Below are 17,432 nucleotides of genomic sequence, written 5' to 3' on the forward strand. Positions count from 1 at the left end.
TCTGAACAGTTAGACAACTTACTGGGTGGATAGATGTGGATTTAGGTGCCCAGATTTGAACATTATAGTCTAAGTACAGTCTTTATTGCAGAACAGTTAAATTTTGACTGCAGAATATTGTTTGTGCTTATGCAAAAAAGAAAGAACCCAGCATGATTTTCAGCTTCCAGGCTGAGTTTGCAGTTTTGACAATGAAAAACAGAAAATCAATTGTAAATTAAATAAATATATAAAAAGTGTTTGTGAGCTTCCATATTTCTTTTCACTCAATGAATTCCATATCCGTGTCTCTCTTCTGACTATACTCATGTTTTGAGGGTAACTTTGTGTTCTGAGGGAGGATCTACTTTTAATAATGCCATTCATGTGTAAGCTTTTTAAGAAAACCACATTTCTTGTGTCTAGTTTCATTAACTAATCACCCTATGCATATTCACAGAAGGAGCTGTTAAGGGTGGAGATCCCGATGATGTCTTTGGTGAGTGCTTCTCCAGAGCAGCATTCTGTTATGTGCAGTGTATTGTGCAGTCTTTGTGACAGTCACGTGGTGAGGTACACTCTGTGTTTTTAGTGCTTAGAATGTAATTCCATGAGTGACAAATACAGACAGATGAATCGCCAGAATTATAATCTGTACTACTAAATATGTGGCTAGATCCTGAGATACTTGCTCAGTTTTTACTGAGTTCTTAGGCAAAAGCTCCAGGGGCTTGTCTTCACTAGAAAATCAGGTTGTGTAAGAACACAACCTTAAGGTATCATATTAATTCACATGATGTTAAATGTGATGTTTAAATCAGTTTAGGCAGTGACATATTTAGTATCTTCTTTTCTGGTCATAGATAAACTCTTCCTGAGCCATAGGTTCCAGGTCATGATCTAACACACCTTAATTTGACAAAACCCTCAATTATGTTAGTGGAAATTTTGCCTGAATAAGAAAGAGTAAACATGAATAAAGATCTCAAGATTTGTCCTTATTTTGCCTTCGTGTGTGTGTAGTACTCCCTGGAGTTTGAAGAGTATGCATCTGTCAAAGAAGATGCATACTTAAATTTGTCCTTAAATCCCAGAAAAATTACAGAGTTTGATATCTTACTTTCTGTTTTGATGGTCAGTGAAGTATGTACTGAACAAGAGAACTGAACTATTTATAAATGACCTGGCAGGATATAAATGTGAACAGTTCAGTGTATCTAAACTAGCTATGCTGATTTGGTTTTCACTTTTCCCTCATCACCACGTTTGCTGTCCTAAACTGTTTGGTTTGCAGTTCTCTCTGGGTACCTGTTGCATAGCTTTTCTAGTTCTTGTCTGTAGGGGTGCTCCACTTTAGGTCTGCACGTGTCTGTGCATTTTATGGCCCTCAACATCCAGTGTGCCCACTCTCATGTAGCTATGCATCCTGCTCCATGGACATTTTCTATGGTTCGTCATTGTAACACTCATGGTTTGTAGTGAGTGCTTCTCTCCAGCCTTTCAACTGCTCTGAGAGTCTTCACAAAGGTTTCTTGGTCATTGTGGCTCATCTTCTACAAGTGTGAATAGTCATTTCCCCTACCTGGACAACTGGATCCTCAAGAGTCATTCCTTCCACACCATTCGTTAGCAGCCAACAAGCTAGCTCTCTTCCACTTTCTGGGTCTTTGGCTCAGTGCAAAAAAATCTGGACGCCTGTCCAGAACATCGACTTCATTGAAGCCACCCTGAAGTCTGCAACTTAGAGAGCATATCTACCCACAGACAAGTTTCCCATGATGTTCAACTTCATCTCTACACAACAGCAAAGCCCTCAAATCAGAACAATGTCTGTCTTCAACTTTTAGGACACATGCCAGTCCGCGTTTTTGATGCCTTGAAAGCTGGCTCAGAACTGTTTATATTCCCACCAAGCACTGTTTGTCCATGCAAGTATCTTTCCTTCAGAGAGTCTTTGACTCTCTGAGTTGGTGGAAGGATCCCCACAAGATTTGTGTGGGAGCGCCATTCTTGTGTCAACTCCTTACAAAGATTGTTGTTACTGATGCCTAACTGCTAGATTGGGGAGCTGACTTCCAGGACTTAACAGTGCAAGACAAATGGATTCCCCAGGTTTCATCACTATACATCAATCTGCTTGATCTCAGGGCAGTTTCAGTATACTTGGCATCATTTCCTACCCAAGATTCAAGGTCATTCAGTCAGGGTAATGACAGACAACAGAGCAGCCATATTCTGTATATACTGCCAAGGAAGAGGAAGATCCCAATCCTTAAATCCAGAAGCCATAAAACTTTGGAATTGGTTGATATCTGACCAAGTCAACATCTCATTGGCTTACCTACTAGATCTGCAAAACATCATAGGAGACACCCTAGCAGACATTTCTGCCTAGACCACACATGGCAGCTGAGTGCTTTGGTAATTCAAAAGATTTCTCTCTTCTGGGGCATGCCAGGGAGAGAACGTTTTGTGATGCTGTCATAAGTAGATAGGTAAGGTAAGGGTTAATTTTCTTTTGCCTGTAAAGGGGAACCAAACACCTGACCAGAGGACCAATCAGAGAACTGGATTGTTTAAAAGTCAGGGGCGGGAATTTGTATACTCAGGGGTCTTTGTTGTTTCCTCGGCTGTGAGTAAACAAGCTTTTCTTCTAACTCCCTCTTATTTCAAAGCTTCTCCTAAAAGTCTGTGAGTACAAAAGGAAACAAAGTACATAGGCTGTTATATGCTTTGTGTTGTATTTACATGTATGTTGATTTGCTGGACTGGTTTAATCGGGCTATCTTTTAAATCAGACTGTTATTCATATTTCTTATAGCAGACCTGTATTAGTTTCTAATGCAAGTTATGTTTTGTATTTCTTTCTTTTTTTTTTTAATAAAGTTTTCTTTTTAAACCTTGTGGAAGTTTCTTTCCTAGTGAGGCAGAGGGGGAGGAATCTCTGTGCCAGAGCTCTGTTATATCGGTGACAGGCTAGGGGGGAGGGAAAAGCCCAAACTCTGTGTCTCACCTTCCTATTGTCCCATGGCGGGAAAAGGCTACAGGACAATAGGGAGGGATCTCTTGGTGAGCTGACTAGGTGAATCTAGCCTCGGGGAAGCTAGATTGCCTCTCCGGTTGTATTCAAGGAGTGAAGTATAGCATTGCACCGGCTAACCCAGGAAAGGGGGGGGAAGCTGGAGGATGAGATAGGGAGACCCAGGGGTCTGGGTCTTGGGGGGGCTTCTCCAGGGAAAGTCTGGGGGGACCAGAGCGAGGCAGGCGCTATATTCCTGTCTGGTGGCAGCGAGAGAAAACCCAAGCTGGTAGTGAGCTTGGGGGAGTTTCAGGTAAACACTCAGATGTTGAACTCTAAGTCCAGATTTGAGATAGACGTTTATAACAGATGCTACCCACCATGAAATGCTGGCGCATCTGTTCGAGAGGAGGACATGGTCACAAGTCCTTGGGAAATGCTGTCCTCATTCCTGGCCTTGAACATGATATATGCCTATCCTCCAATACCATTGCTTCTTAGGGTCCTCATCAAATTAAGACAAGAAACGATAGTAATCATTCTCATATCACTAGCCTGGCTGAGCCAAGTATGGTCTAGGGACCTGAGTCACCTGTCTCTCTGGTCACCTTTTCATCTCCCTCTGACAGCAGACGTAGGAATTGGGCACCATAACCCATTCCAGACTCTCCTCACTTCATCTCAAAGTCTAGCACCTCAATACTCTGGGGCTTAGAAAGAGTCTGTTTTCTTGAGTTACAGACTATGCTGTTGAACACTAGGAAACCTACTACAAGACTTACCTGCAGAAGTGGAAGAATTTCCAGTATTTTTGGTATTGCTCATCCTACCACTGAGACACTCATCAAGGGCTGGAAAAATCTTTTCCTTAATGGTAGAGAGCCTACCCTGTTTTGGGACCTTACTCTACTTCTTGATGCCTTGTGGAAAACACCCTTTGTACCCACTGGGAGTTGTTCCCTTCTCCATTTATCCTTCAAAACCTCATTTCTCATAGCCATCACTTCAGCCAACAGGATAGAGGAATATGGAATGCTTATGGCTGATCCGCCATACATAATATTCTACCAGGACAAAGTGATTCAGTGACCCCATCTTCACTTCCTACCTAAGTTCTCATTGGACTTCCACATCAACCAAGACATTCAATTATTAGTATTTACCCAAACCTTATGCTTCTAGGAAATAAGCCAGTCTCCACACTCTTGATGTAAGAAGAGCGATTACCTTCTATCTCGACAGGACTAAACCACTTAAAACCTCCCCTAGATTTTTTGTTGTCTTTGCAGAAAGGCTGAAGAGAGCCTCTGTTTCTAGGCAAAGACTATCTAAATTGATATCATGTTGGCCTGTTATGAAGCTTCTTGGGTGCATCCTTTGCCTAAGGTGATGGCCCATTCTGCCAGGCACCATCTGCCTCTACAGCCTTACTTAAGAGCATACCCATCACAGACATATCCAAAGTTGCTACCTGGTCATTTGTGCACACCTTCTCTCGGCACTATGCGTTCATGCTTCCATAGCAGATATAGTCTTGGAGAAGGCTGTTCTCTGAATATACTGAATCTTCCTCTTCAGCACCGTCCTCCATAATTGAGGCTCTGCTTGGGATTCACTTGAAGTGAAGGATCCATGGAGACAATAATGCAAAGAAGAAGTGGTTACTTACCTATACAGCAACTAGAGTTCTTTGAGATGTTTTGTCTCTATGAGTGCTCTGCTGCCCTCTCTCCTTTCCCCTTTGCTTTGGAATCTTTGCCTGCTGGACATCAGAGTTGAGAAAGAACTGTAGCAGCAGTGGTATGCTTCTCCCTATCTGCCCTCAGTCTGGAGCACATGGAGATGTAGAGCACACGTGCTCTCCTGAGGACATTGCTGGCAAAAATCTCTGATCGGAAGGACATAGGCATGCACACACCTAAAGTGGAGGATCCATAGGGACAAAACAGCTTGAAGAACTCCAATTACTGTACAGGTAAGTAACCTCTCCTTCCTAACACAGCTTGCAGAAACACTGGATTTGGGGAGATTTTGAAAGACAACCATCAGCTAAGGAACTGCAGCAGGCGCTAGTTGAGCTGTTTCCCTCCACGCTAGCACTAAAACAGTTCATGTTGAAGTGGTCCTTAGACTTGAAAGTGAGTCTAATGAAAATGTTTTTCAGAGCAAACTAAAGACAGTTGGAGTACTTTGGTATGAAGTGTTTTACAAGCTTTCCTTGGGGTTAGAAAAGTTCATATACAAAAATAAATAAATTTCTTTAGAGTAGGCAAAGCCAATGGGACTGCTTGTATAAGTCAGAGTTTGCAGGGTCATGACCTTCATTTTATACCCTTGAAATCAAGAGTGCTCCGATTATCACTTCCAAGATTATATGGCTCTGTAAGTGCTTCATATTACCTCAGTGTTTGTAGAAGGTGAAATTTTCAACTAGCTTCATAAATTTATAAGTTATAATAGGAGGAGAAACCCAACCCACTGTGTGGTTTATTTCAGAGAGATGCACAAAGAGTTACATGGCTGACCTTGCTTAATGTTACAGCTTCAGTGCAACTTGGTGCTAAGGATTGCTTTTTACCCCGCCCCATGGGATAGCAATAACATCTCTCCCGCTCAATCAAATAGAGCATAGGAAAATGAGGAGGTGATAATCTACTTGAGATCACTTGATAACTTCGATATTTCTGGAGGTTAGTGCAATGTAACCCAGTATAGGAAGTCTGAAAATCTATTGAAAAGCTTTGAGGTAATTCACTGTAGCTCAATTCCTGAGGTCCTTAGTCAGATTGGAAACTATTATCAATCTCAGTAGGAGAGTGCCTGAGTAGAAAAAATTAGTTAAGTACCTCAGGATTTGCCATACGAACAGCCATACCGGGTTAGACCAAAGGTCCATCTAGCCCACTATTCTGTCTTCCAACACTGGCCAATGCCAGGTAAATCAGAGGGAACGAACAGAATAGGTAATCATCAAGTGTCCATATACACACACAATACTTTAATAGTTGCAAGCTACACAGGTGCTCAGTTTTCTTTTTTTTCACAATAAAGACTAATATACTGAGTTCTGTGTATAAAAAATATTTATGTCTTGTTCAAGAATTGCACAACTTGGCCTCTGCTGATCTCTGATCGGCCAAGGTTGGAATAGGAACCAGTTTATCCCAGCCAAGATTTCCACCTGGTTACTATCTAGTTGTACAAGAAACATACATTTAATTACTGTGTTATGAATGCTGTGGTTATTGTCTGTCTTTATAAGCAGATCAAGTTTGGAAGTTCCCCAACTTGGCTATGCAGACTTGGAACTTGACCCAGAAAGCATCTCAGTAATTGACAAAACTACAACTCTTGCATTGTACATACAGAAGTATAGTAAGCTTGTGGGTTTTAATACAGTTTGTGTTTGAGAGATTAGTAGGGAGAGGGAAAATTGAAACTGTAAGGAATTTATTTTCTTTCTTGGCATGCAATAAGAGAACAAATTTTAAAAGATTGATTGCATCTTATTACTCTTTCACAAAATGTTTAGTTTGCCAAAATATTCAAGCCTCTTTCAAGTGAAAGATAAAGAGCTTTCTAGAAATACTGCAATTATGTTAACACAATTTGTTGAGAGAGTCATGTATTTAAGCTTAAGCTGACTAATACCCTTTGTTCACAAGGCATTTCTGAGCAGATCACCTTTGAGCCCAGGTTTGTCTTTTGTGAAAATGTAGCTGTTTCCTTGTTCTGTTGTTTGTGAAATGTTATTTTTGGGCATGTGCTCCAGCTATGGTGTAGGTCAGCCCATGGTTGAGGGAAGAGAGAAGATCTGAAAGGGCAAAGCCTTCTGTTTCCATTTGACAGTTGGGTTGACGGAGTTTCATGGTAGGCAGGCACGAACATGTGTGTAAGGGGAGGGAGAGATGAGAGGGTACTGGTACCTAGTTCTTTTTATCTATGTTAATAATCATGTGTCTTTAATCTCTTCATATGGACTGTTGGTGAAATTCACCCCTCCCTGTAAAAATCCCAAGTCTTAAGGCTTTGTACAGAGAGGTAGGTAGGTAGTTCATCTCCCCAACCTGCATTCAGTCCTCTGTGGTCGCTGTCCCTCTCTGTGGGGTCAGACAAGTACTACCCTGCATGGGGGTTTTAGGCCACTTGCTCAGTGTAATGGCAGATCTAGGAGTCCTTCTCATGGCCCACCTTCAGCAACTCCTTTGTCAGCTTTTCAGCGTGGGCACAAAATGCCCCTCCATCTCACATGTATGAACTTTCCATCTGTGCCTCTATCCTATGAGGCCAAAGCAGTGTTTCCAATGTGCAGAGTGCCTTTCATAGGCCCTCCTGGGTTGATTAATTTCATCCTATTTGCGCTCTCATGACAAGGCTCAGGAAATGCCTTCGACATTTTCTTGCATGGAAATTGTATTTCGAACCTCTTGAGGTTTTCACACACAGCTGTCACATTCACTTGCTTGATGACCTTATGAAGTCATTTTACTGTGGGAAAGGTCAGAAACAGCTCCTGTAAGTGGCTAAGGAGATTGTGCTAAAGGGATGATCAGAGTGAAGACTGCCATCTCCAGAGTCCTGCTACAGAACTGTAGTTTGAGGAGAAGCTAATGACACATGGTTACGTGAAGATGAGGTTGTCTTTGTATTACAGTAACCCTAAATCCCCATTGTGCTAGGACCATTGGTTCTAGGGTGCTGGTGGATTTGGTTTGCTTTTTGGTTGGTTGGTTGGTTGGAGGGCTTGGGTTTTTTGGTCTTTTTTGGCTTTAGAAGGCTTCAGATATTTGAAAGAGTTCTGAATGAGACAGGAAGATCCAGTGTGATGATGAGAGGAGCAATTCTAAAGGGGGCAAGGAGGCATAAAGCAGCAGCTGAGGTTGGTAATGGTCCATTAAGAAAATGCTTTTGTTCACAGAGCGGATGGGAATGGGAATGCATAAGCCATGTTTGTATTGTCAGACATAAACGTGGAAACCAATCTGCTTCAATCTCCAGAGAAAGGCCAGGATTCCTCCTCACGCCACCTCCTTTCTTTTATTAATTTGATTAATAAATTGCAACTCTCAGATTTGTATTGCATACCAGCAGGAATTTAAAAACAATCTTATCAATCAGATTCCTCATTTCATAGAACAGATACATAGATATACTGTGTATACACACACACAATTGGCTGAATCCCTGGAAAGGTTTGCAACATGGAGAAATGTCTTCTTAGAGTTTCTTTTAAAAACATAAGTGCCAAATTCATAAGTTTTATGTAGGTTAGACTCATTTACACTCACTCAGATGTCATTTATGCTCAGATACCATTAGCCTGTGTTTATATCCACACATGAGGGAGCAGCTTCTTTCCTGAGCCAAGATCAACTTGGCACAGGACAGCATCTGTTATGGCTTTCTTAAGCTGCAGAGGCCCTGATAGAATTTAGAGCAGCTTATGGGCTGCTGTAACTTGAATCAGTTGGAAATGTTCCCTAATAGCGATGATCATATGCAAGCTGTGAGCTGAAATAGTTGAGAAGAGATGCAGCTTGCTTCTCCCTGTCATCATCCTGCTCCTCTACCTTTAGGTGGCTGGGATGAGCAATTGGCAAACCAAGCTCCTATGCCAGTTGAAAATTCCCTCTTCCCATAGAAATTATTAATAGATTAGCTGTGGCCAGGTTCAGGCCCTTTGCAGTGCTCAGGTGGCTATAAAGGACCAGGCCATGGGGCAGGTAACTTGGCCCTGTGAGTCTAAATTGGTGTAATTTATTTACCAAGGAGCTGGAAGAAGGTGTATGTTAAAGATGGGTGAGGGTTACTTTAATATATGCCTTCTTCCTTTTATTAGTTATGTAAATTACAATGATGTGAACTTCCTAGCATGTGGATAGAGTGGGTGTGAGGGAATCTAAGTTAGTGTAAGTAGGTCTAGTTTACACCACTTTACGTATCACTTACGTATTTGGCACTATGAGATGTTTCATTGTTTTGTATTATGACTGTTATATTATGTTATGACTGATTGTTATGACTTTACAAAATATTGCACTGATTTACTGAGTCTAATTTTTCAGTGTGTGCAACCTTGTGCCTAATTTCTATGCACAGTTACTGAAATTGCATTTGTAGATTTGCTAATAGCTTATGCAAATGCCTGGCTTTTTGTACATGCATATCGTTAATTAGTGCAGCCAGTTTCAGTGATTGCACTTGCAAATAAGGCATGTAAAAGTGCATGCACGTTTGGACATACATTTGCAGATCAGGCCTCTGTGTGTAATCTGACGAGTTAAATTGCTAATTTTATCCAAAGAATGTTGTTGTTAAATATCTTTGAATCCTGTTTTCATAGATTTCAATGAAGCAGTCCCAGAAACAGAGAGACTGGACTCCAAAGCACTGAAAACTCGAGCCCAGCTTTCAGTAAGGAACAAACGGCAGAGACCTACTAGAACAAGGCTCTATGACAGTATCAGTTCAACTGATGGAGAGGACAGCCTTGAACGAAAGGTGAGAAGGCCTTCCCTTTCTCTTATTCATAGGATGATGTGCTAGATTACTCTTGTTATTTGTTTTATCCTGTATCTTCGTCCTTTCATTTTAGTCTAGGTAGAATGTATTCATCTGTGGCCAACATATTCTGAATAGTGTGCAAGCCGTGTCACCTTGGAGGCAGCACATCTGTTTTTCTCACAGGAACAGCAAAATTCCTGTCTTATTTTCATATGTTATGCTGTTGTTGTGAAGGTCACTTCATTGTTTTCCCCATTTGAGCTAACAATGAGCACTATGCTTAGCGGGTCATTTAATTTATGTGGGAGGAGAAGTGAACTCGAATCCTGCATTTGTTTATTTCTCTGTGCGAATGACAGTTAATTTAATATCTACTCTTTGATTTTGCTGATCCTGACTCTTGAACCTGTAAGCAAATTATTAGTATGAAACACATATGTGTGATATAAAAGGTAACAGTGTGACTTACTAGAGCATTGCTTAAAAATATAAAGGCTCCACAAATTGTTGTTAAATGAAAGGATTGCATGTTCAAAATAAATGTTGCTCCGATTGGTTGCTAAATGGCATAACTTGCATTATAATTTCTTATACCCACAGCCTTCAGACAGTTACAGTAGTCCCATGCACATTTCCAAATCACTTCTGCCCATATGTGTGAGAGCATCCTCACCAGCATCAGATTCTGGTGCTTCCTCCCTCTCCCCAGTGGCTAGCAGTGCAGCCTTCTCATTTGACAACGTAGCTGAAAACCAAGAAGGAGGACAGCAGCACAAAGGAGGTGTGCTTTCCCATTATGCTCAGGGAGACACTCCACTTTCCTCTCCTTCAAAATCCAGTCACAGTTCTGAAACATCTCCTTTGCATCACCCAACCAACAGGAATGTTTTACAAGACAAAGGTATAATTATTTTTTACAAATGAGTCAGTGCGTCGCTTTGCTCACTTACGTTTATGCGGTGCACTCTTCTTGTTTTATTAGCACTTATGTTTCTAACAGGCCCTGTAGACACCTTGAAGTCGGAAAATAGCAGTTCTCTTCATTTGGTGGTAGGTGGAAGGGACACAGATTAAGTCAAGACAAGAATTGTTTCCTCTTTTTCCCCTCGAGCTGGTTGAAAAAAGGAGGAGGGAAATCACAGAAGTATTTTGAAATTTTTATCCCACATTTATTGTTTTTTTTAATTTGGAAATTTTAAAAATACAGACGTTTGTCAAAATTCAAAACGTTTCAGTCAGCTCCACCTACTTCCTGAGTAGAGCATACCGGACTAGTGCTTAAGAACATTCTTCAGTGTTTATATTGAAATCCTGAGAGGCACTTTAATAAAACTGTTAGTAACTCAAAATGTGTGGGTTGGACATTGGTACCTGTGTTTCATGGTGGAGGTTATATGGAGAAGAACATAGCATAGATGTTGTAGTTTTGTTAATAGATGAGGGGCTATGTTGTCTTCTGGATTAAGCAAGAGACCAAAAACCAGGAACTCCTCGGTTCTAAGCTCAGTATTTCTTATTGCTTGTGAAGCTTTAGCCAAATCATTAGTTTTCTAACTCAGTTTCCTGAGATGTAAAATAGGGATAGTGATACAGTGCATTTTTATATAGCTCACGCAGGTATTTCAAAGATTAGTTTGGTTGTGCTGCAGTTTGAAACTACAGTGTAGTACAAAGTACTACTCCTTTTCCAGGTCCAGTGTAGTGCCAGTGTGTCTGATTTAGGCATTTGAACTCATAATGTCTCTCTTTACTAAGATCTGGGCATTCCTTAATCATTAGTGAAGCAAAACTAGCATTAATGTCAATGGGAATTCTGTCCAATAAGGACTTATGTTGGGACCTTTAACATCTTCATAAAAGACACTCCCTGAATTAAATTAACTACAAATAAATAGTCACTCTGGTTTTGTTGATCTCCTGCTGAAAATTTTTGCCATTGTTTTATTAGGAGTCAAGTTTTTCCCTATCATAATATGATAGACAATAAGGCCTTCTCCAACAGATTCTTACCAAGATACTGGGTTTGGAAAAGGTGAACCCAGATGTCAGCATTCTGACCTTGACACCAGAAATTCCTGTTATATATCTCTGTGTATGGTACTCTAATTGTGGGATAGCTAATACATTGGAGTAAAATTCAAAGCTTGAGTGCAATGTGTTGGCTGATAAAAAACTGTAGTTCTGTGTGTAACCCTTCTGCCCCCTCTGAGTTGGCAGCAACAAGGGCCAGGTTCAGTATCCAGGGGTTCCGTCAGTAACACAATGCATAACCGGCTCGAGCCCCCATAGATTGGAAATGGAATATGCAAGAATATTAAAGAGCTGTACTATTGGCGAGAGCTCAGCTTCCTCCCTCCCCATCCTAGGCCCAATCCTGAAGTCCTCTATGCAAGAAACTTCCATTGATTGCAGAACTGGGGCCAATGTGCATGCAGATAAATTCTGATCTCTCTGCTAGTCTTACCTAGTCAGGAATGGCAGGTGACAGCATATAATTTACAGTCATCTGTATTGGCTTTTTGTAACTCAATTGGGTAAGCATTTGTCCCTCAGGAGAGTTTCCCTTGGATATTTTTTCTTCCTTTTTAATCATAAAATAAAGATGAGTCATCTAATTGTGTGGAAAAGTTTGAGTCACCAAATAATGGAAAACTTTTTTCAAATTATAGATCCAGATCCTCAGCTGGTGTAAATCTGCATAGCTGATATCCTGATTTATACCATCCAAGGATCTGGCTCATAAACTTTCCTCTCCTAGCCTTGAAAAAGGAGGAATTCTTGTTGGAGGAAGTATCTATAGTAATATTCAAAAACACTTCATTGTGTGTCAGTTAAGGTTGATCTATAAATAACATACTTAGCACAAAACAAGGAAATGAAAAATAAGGCNGTTAACACAGTACTCAGTGATTTCAGCTCTTAGTAGGGGAGCCCTGGTGCTGGTGCACCATTGGTCCAACATGAATTCAGCTCAGCAGTCTCTAGATGGACTCCTAATGAAATCAAAATCAGCTCTACTTTTTAACAGTGGAGAGAGGAGGATGTGCAATTGGTGTTTAAGGCCCTCAAAAGGGGCCCATACCATCAGGTACACACACCAGTCCCCAACCTTTCTCAATTCATGGGGTTTTGGACCCCATGTCCCATGTTTAGCAAGTTCCACCCAACTGAGGTTGAGTCATTTCTGTCACAAAGCAGTTCCACAGCTCTCCATTCACACAATCAGGGTGACAAACTTTTTTTTTTCCTCCTGCCCCAATAACAAAGAAACTGGGGATCCCAGAGCTGTTAAAATCACCATCCCAAGCTGCTGTTGGGTTATGCTAAGTGGGGGTGGATGCCAATGCAAATTCTTAAAACTCTTTCTACACTCTCTACAATTCACCACCAGATGTCAGGGTAGCGCTCATCCTGACTCTGTAAATGTGTTCATTGGTGAAATCATAAGTGCTGCATGACCTCAGTGAAAATCGCGTTTGATGAGAACTTGGCTGAAACTGATGGGTTTAGATCTCAAAATCTAGTGGAATATACCCTTGCATGGTAAACCGTCCTTCTTTCCTCACTATTGTCCTTTTATATGTGTTTAATGATATCATTAATTGTAACAAGGGGATTTGAAGCCCACTCAGTGCCCCCTCCCCCATTGTAGGTCCTGGAACTAATCTATATTTTAATTGATACAGAAGTGTGATGCGTTTCCCACTATGAACAGTGTTCTGTGGGTAACCAGAGTATAATGAGTACCGGTATGTTAAAATCAAAGTAGAACAAGTTAGTTTCAGACAGAAACATTTGCATTTAATATGTTCTCTAGTACAGCGATATCCTCAAGTGTTTGGCAGCCAGTGTTCCAGTGACTGCTTTATAATAGCATTTAGTTGATTATTAACTAGTCTTAAAAATTCTTATTGTACAGGAAATGGGCCAGTAACTAAGCACAGTAGATTCTCTTGTTGTGTTTGTGGTGTGGATTGAGCTGGGTTTGTTTTAAAGACAGAGAGTATTCATGTGTGCATGCACACTCCTGTGTATGTAAGTGGCTAATGACTAAACCTGTAATATTGCACCGTTCTATATTCTCTGGTTAATGAACATGGCACCTTTCAAGTATTTGTCTGAAATGTTATGGAAAGCTATAGCTCTAAACAGTTACAACATAATGAGAGAGGTTACATTCCAAAGTTATTTTAAAGTTTTTTAGTTTTTTTAGAATAGTTCTAGCTTAGATTCTCTCTTGGGGTATGACCATTTTTTACAGCAATATCAGCATCCCAACTCTAAAGATAGCAAATGTGCTTACTGACGGATCCTCTGGTGCTGTAAAGCTACTTGTCCTACCCTACTGCTGCTGGCATAAGGAAGTGTGGTTCTGGGAAGAGGTAGGCCTGGACGTCTCTTGTCAGCTCCTTGGTGCTGTTAGCTGTGGATGTGAGTTAGAGTACTGCTTTCCCTGAATTACACTGTTTACTGCTTGGCTGTAGCTGAAAATCTGGGCTTTTGTTTACAAAGCAACCCCCTTCAAAATTACTAGGACTAAAAAACCAGCCAACCAAAACCCAGTTAAAGTAAGATTAAAATATTAGAAAAATTAAACAAAATATTAAAAAGCCAAACAACATGATCAAAACAGATTATCAAGGAGACATTCAGTCATAGGGGCCAATTACACCACTGATGTGAACAGCACATCTCCAATAACTTAAATAGAATCATGAGCACAGAAAACTTGCCCCAGTATTTTTAGAAATATCTCCTTTATTACCAAGGAATAATGTAGTACACCTCTACCTCGATACAACACTGTCCTCTGGAGCCAAAAAATCTTGCCGCATTATAGGTGAAACCGCATTATATCAAACTTGCTTTGATCTGCCGGAGTGTGCAGCCTTGCTCCCCCGGAGCACTGCTTTACTGCGATATAGCTGAATTTGTGTTATATCAGGTTGCATTATATTGAGGTAGAGGTGTATAACTATTTAATTGGCTTCGATTTCTCTGCTACTGTGCTATCAGAGAAATAACATCCCGAATTATAACAATAAAGGAAATATACAAATTGAAATCTTAATTTTCCTGGACCAACACGTAGTCTTTTGATATTTGAAAATGTGCAGGATGTTATTCACAAGGTCAGATTAAATTTCATATTGGTTTCCTCTGGCCTTAAAATCTATTAAATCTATGAAAGTACTGTTTGATCATTAGCAAATAATATATTAGTATCAGAGGGCTAGCCGTGTTAGTCTGGATCTGTAAAAAGCGACAAAGAGTCCTGTGGCATCTTATAGACTAATAGACATATTGGAACATAAACTTTAATGAAACACCTGTATGGATATTGTGTAGCATTCTAGTTAGTGACAAGTTCTGAAGGAACACAAATATGAATTTGGAGAACTATTAACTGTGGTGTGTAACCCACTTAAATCAGCCTCTGTACCAGATGACTAGAGGTGAGCTAATGTAATGCGGATTTTTTTTAATGGTTCCAGAATCAGTCCTGGCAATAACAGGCTGGTAAGCCTAATTTCTGTACCAGGCAAATTGGTTGGAATATAGTAAAAAACAGAATTATCAGATACATAGATTAACATGATTTAGTACGAAAGAGTGAACATGGCTTTTGTAAAGGGAAATCATGCCTCACCAATGTAGTAGAATTTTTTGAGGAGGTCAGCAAACATATGGACAAAGGTGATCCAGTGAACATAGTATACTTGAACTTTCAGAAAGCCTTTGACAAGATCCCTCACCAAAAGCTCTTAAGCAAAGTAAGTAAACATAAGATAAGAGGGAAGGTCCTCTCATGGATGAGTAACTGGTTAAAAGACAGGAAACAAAGGACAGGAATAAATAGTTTTCAGAATGAAGAGAGGTAAATAGTGGTGTCCCCCAAGCATCTGTTCTGGGACCAGTGCTCTTCAACATATTTGTAAATGATCTGGAAAAAGAGGTAAACAGTGTGGTGGCAAAGTTTGCAAACAATGCAAAATTACTTAAGGTAGTTAAGTCCAAAGCTGACTGCACAGAGCTACAAAGCAATCTCACAAAACTGGATGGCTAGGACACAAAATGACAGATGAAATTCAATATTGATAAATGCAATGTAATACATATAGGAAAATATCATTCCAATAATGTGTACAAAACGATGGGGTCTAAATTAGCTGTTACCACTCAAGAAAGAGATCTTGGATCATTGCGGATAGTTCTCTGAAAACATCTGCTCAATCTGTAGTGGTGGTCAAAAAAGCCAACAGAATGTTAGGAAGTGTCAAAGTTAGACTCAGGACTCACAGTTTGTCAGACCACTCTGTTTTATTAGCACAGCGCTCTGCTAATACACCCAGATAATGTGAGCAGCCATGCAAGGCCTAAACAGTCTTATTTATACAGATAAAAGAGCGGGAATTAGACAAAGGGACAAAGAAAGCAAAAACAGTAAAAATCACCTGGGGCACAGCATGCATATCCCACTTTCTTACTAACTGTTATCGATCTAAGGCTAATACTTCACCAATTGCCCTTAAACGGTGCAATTGTTTTATGTTAATGTCTGTATTCCTGACACCTGGATTGCAGCATTCCAACAATTTTGCTTAAAGGTACAGACAACATTTCTTTAATCCTTTCTATTCTTACAATATAATTCATTCTACTTTCACAGAAGCATTAGATAATAAGACAGTAAATATTATAATGACACTATATAAATCCATGGTATGCCCATACCTTGAATACTGTGTGCAGTTCTGGTCTCCGCATCTCAAAAAATATATATTAGAATTGGAAAAGGTGTAAAAAATGGTAATGATTAGGGGTATGGAATAATTCCATAGGAGAAGAGAATAAAAAGACTGTTCAGCTTGGAAAAGAGACGACTAAGGGAGGTTATGATAGCGGCCTATAAAATCATGAATGGTGTGAAGGAAGTGAATAAGGAAGCACTGTTTGCCCTTTCACATAACACAAGTACTAGGGGGCCACCTGATGAAATTAATAGGCAGTAGGTTTAAAACAAAAGGAAGTATTTCTTCATACAACACACAGTCAACCTGTGGAACTTGTTGCCAGGCGATGTTGTGAAGGACAAAAGTATAACTGGGTTCAAAAAAGTGTTAGATAAGTTCATGGAGGAAAAGACCATCAATATCTATTAGCCAAGATGGTCAGGGATGCAGCCCCATTTTCTGGATGTCCCTAAACCTCTGACTGCCAGATGCTGAGACTGGACAATGGCGTATGGATCACTGGATAATTGCCCTGTTCTGTTCATTCCCTCTGAAGCATCTAGCATCAGCTATTGTCCGAAAACAGAATACTGGACTAGATGGACCATTGTGTCCAGTCTTATGTTCTTCCAGCATTATGATCCAGGCATGCACATTTACTAGGAGATAATGGCATGCAATCTAATCCTTTTCAGTCAATCTGTTTATATGCAAACTAGTTAGTTTATAATATCTCTTGCATGATGCCAGGGACAGCCAGACAATGGCACAAGTAGGCAGTTCATTTCTGTACTCCATTCAGAAGGCTGTCCATTTCACAGTTTCAGAATGCAAGGCCTCCATGAACCTATTATCAAGGAGGAGGGCAGGTAGTTTTGGCAGGGATAACGTGGAAAGTTGTTAAAATGTGCCAGTGCAGTCTATTCTGAAACATCTCATTTTCTCAGAAAGAGACACATTTTCAGTATACACAGAAGACACTGACAGAATAAATTGTCCCAGATCGATAGAACTGTGTCAAGGCCCTTACTATATCTATTCTGGGGGCAATACTTCGAGAAGGTGACCAGGCAGCAAGATTGAAAGTCAAGGTAACAGAGGCAGGTAGGGAAGCTGCACATATGTGATGGAGTGAAAAGGGGGTATATCTTTTATATTCTAAATTAGCAAAAGACCAGTTCCTTCTAAAATCTAGT

The 17,432-nt window shown here is 40.3% G+C and overlaps 1 protein-coding gene across 10 annotated transcripts in view; it reads left to right on the plus strand.

Annotated features, from left to right (window-relative positions):
* The window catches only part of PPP1R9A (protein phosphatase 1 regulatory subunit 9A), a 243,183-nt gene that overhangs the window by 201,646 nt on the left and 24,105 nt on the right, over positions 1-17,432 (plus strand). For 4 of the 10 annotated variants that reach the window (XM_032785350.2, XM_032785349.2, XM_032785348.2 and 1 more), the window contains exons 11-13: positions 440-478; positions 9,342-9,499; positions 10,103-10,403. In XM_032785350.2, the coding sequence (XP_032641241.1) occupies positions 440-478; positions 9,342-9,499; positions 10,103-10,403 (498 nt within the window). The remainder of the gene's footprint in view (positions 1-439; positions 479-9,341; positions 9,500-10,102; positions 10,404-17,432) is intronic. The other 6 variants (XM_032785353.2, XM_075062354.1, XM_032785352.2 and 3 more) reach the window with 3 other exon arrangements.

The sequence above is a fragment of the Chelonoidis abingdonii genome, chromosome 2 (genome assembly GCF_003597395.2).
Source record: "Chelonoidis abingdonii isolate Lonesome George chromosome 2, CheloAbing_2.0, whole genome shotgun sequence".
NCBI lineage: Eukaryota > Metazoa > Chordata > Testudines > Testudinidae > Chelonoidis > Chelonoidis abingdonii.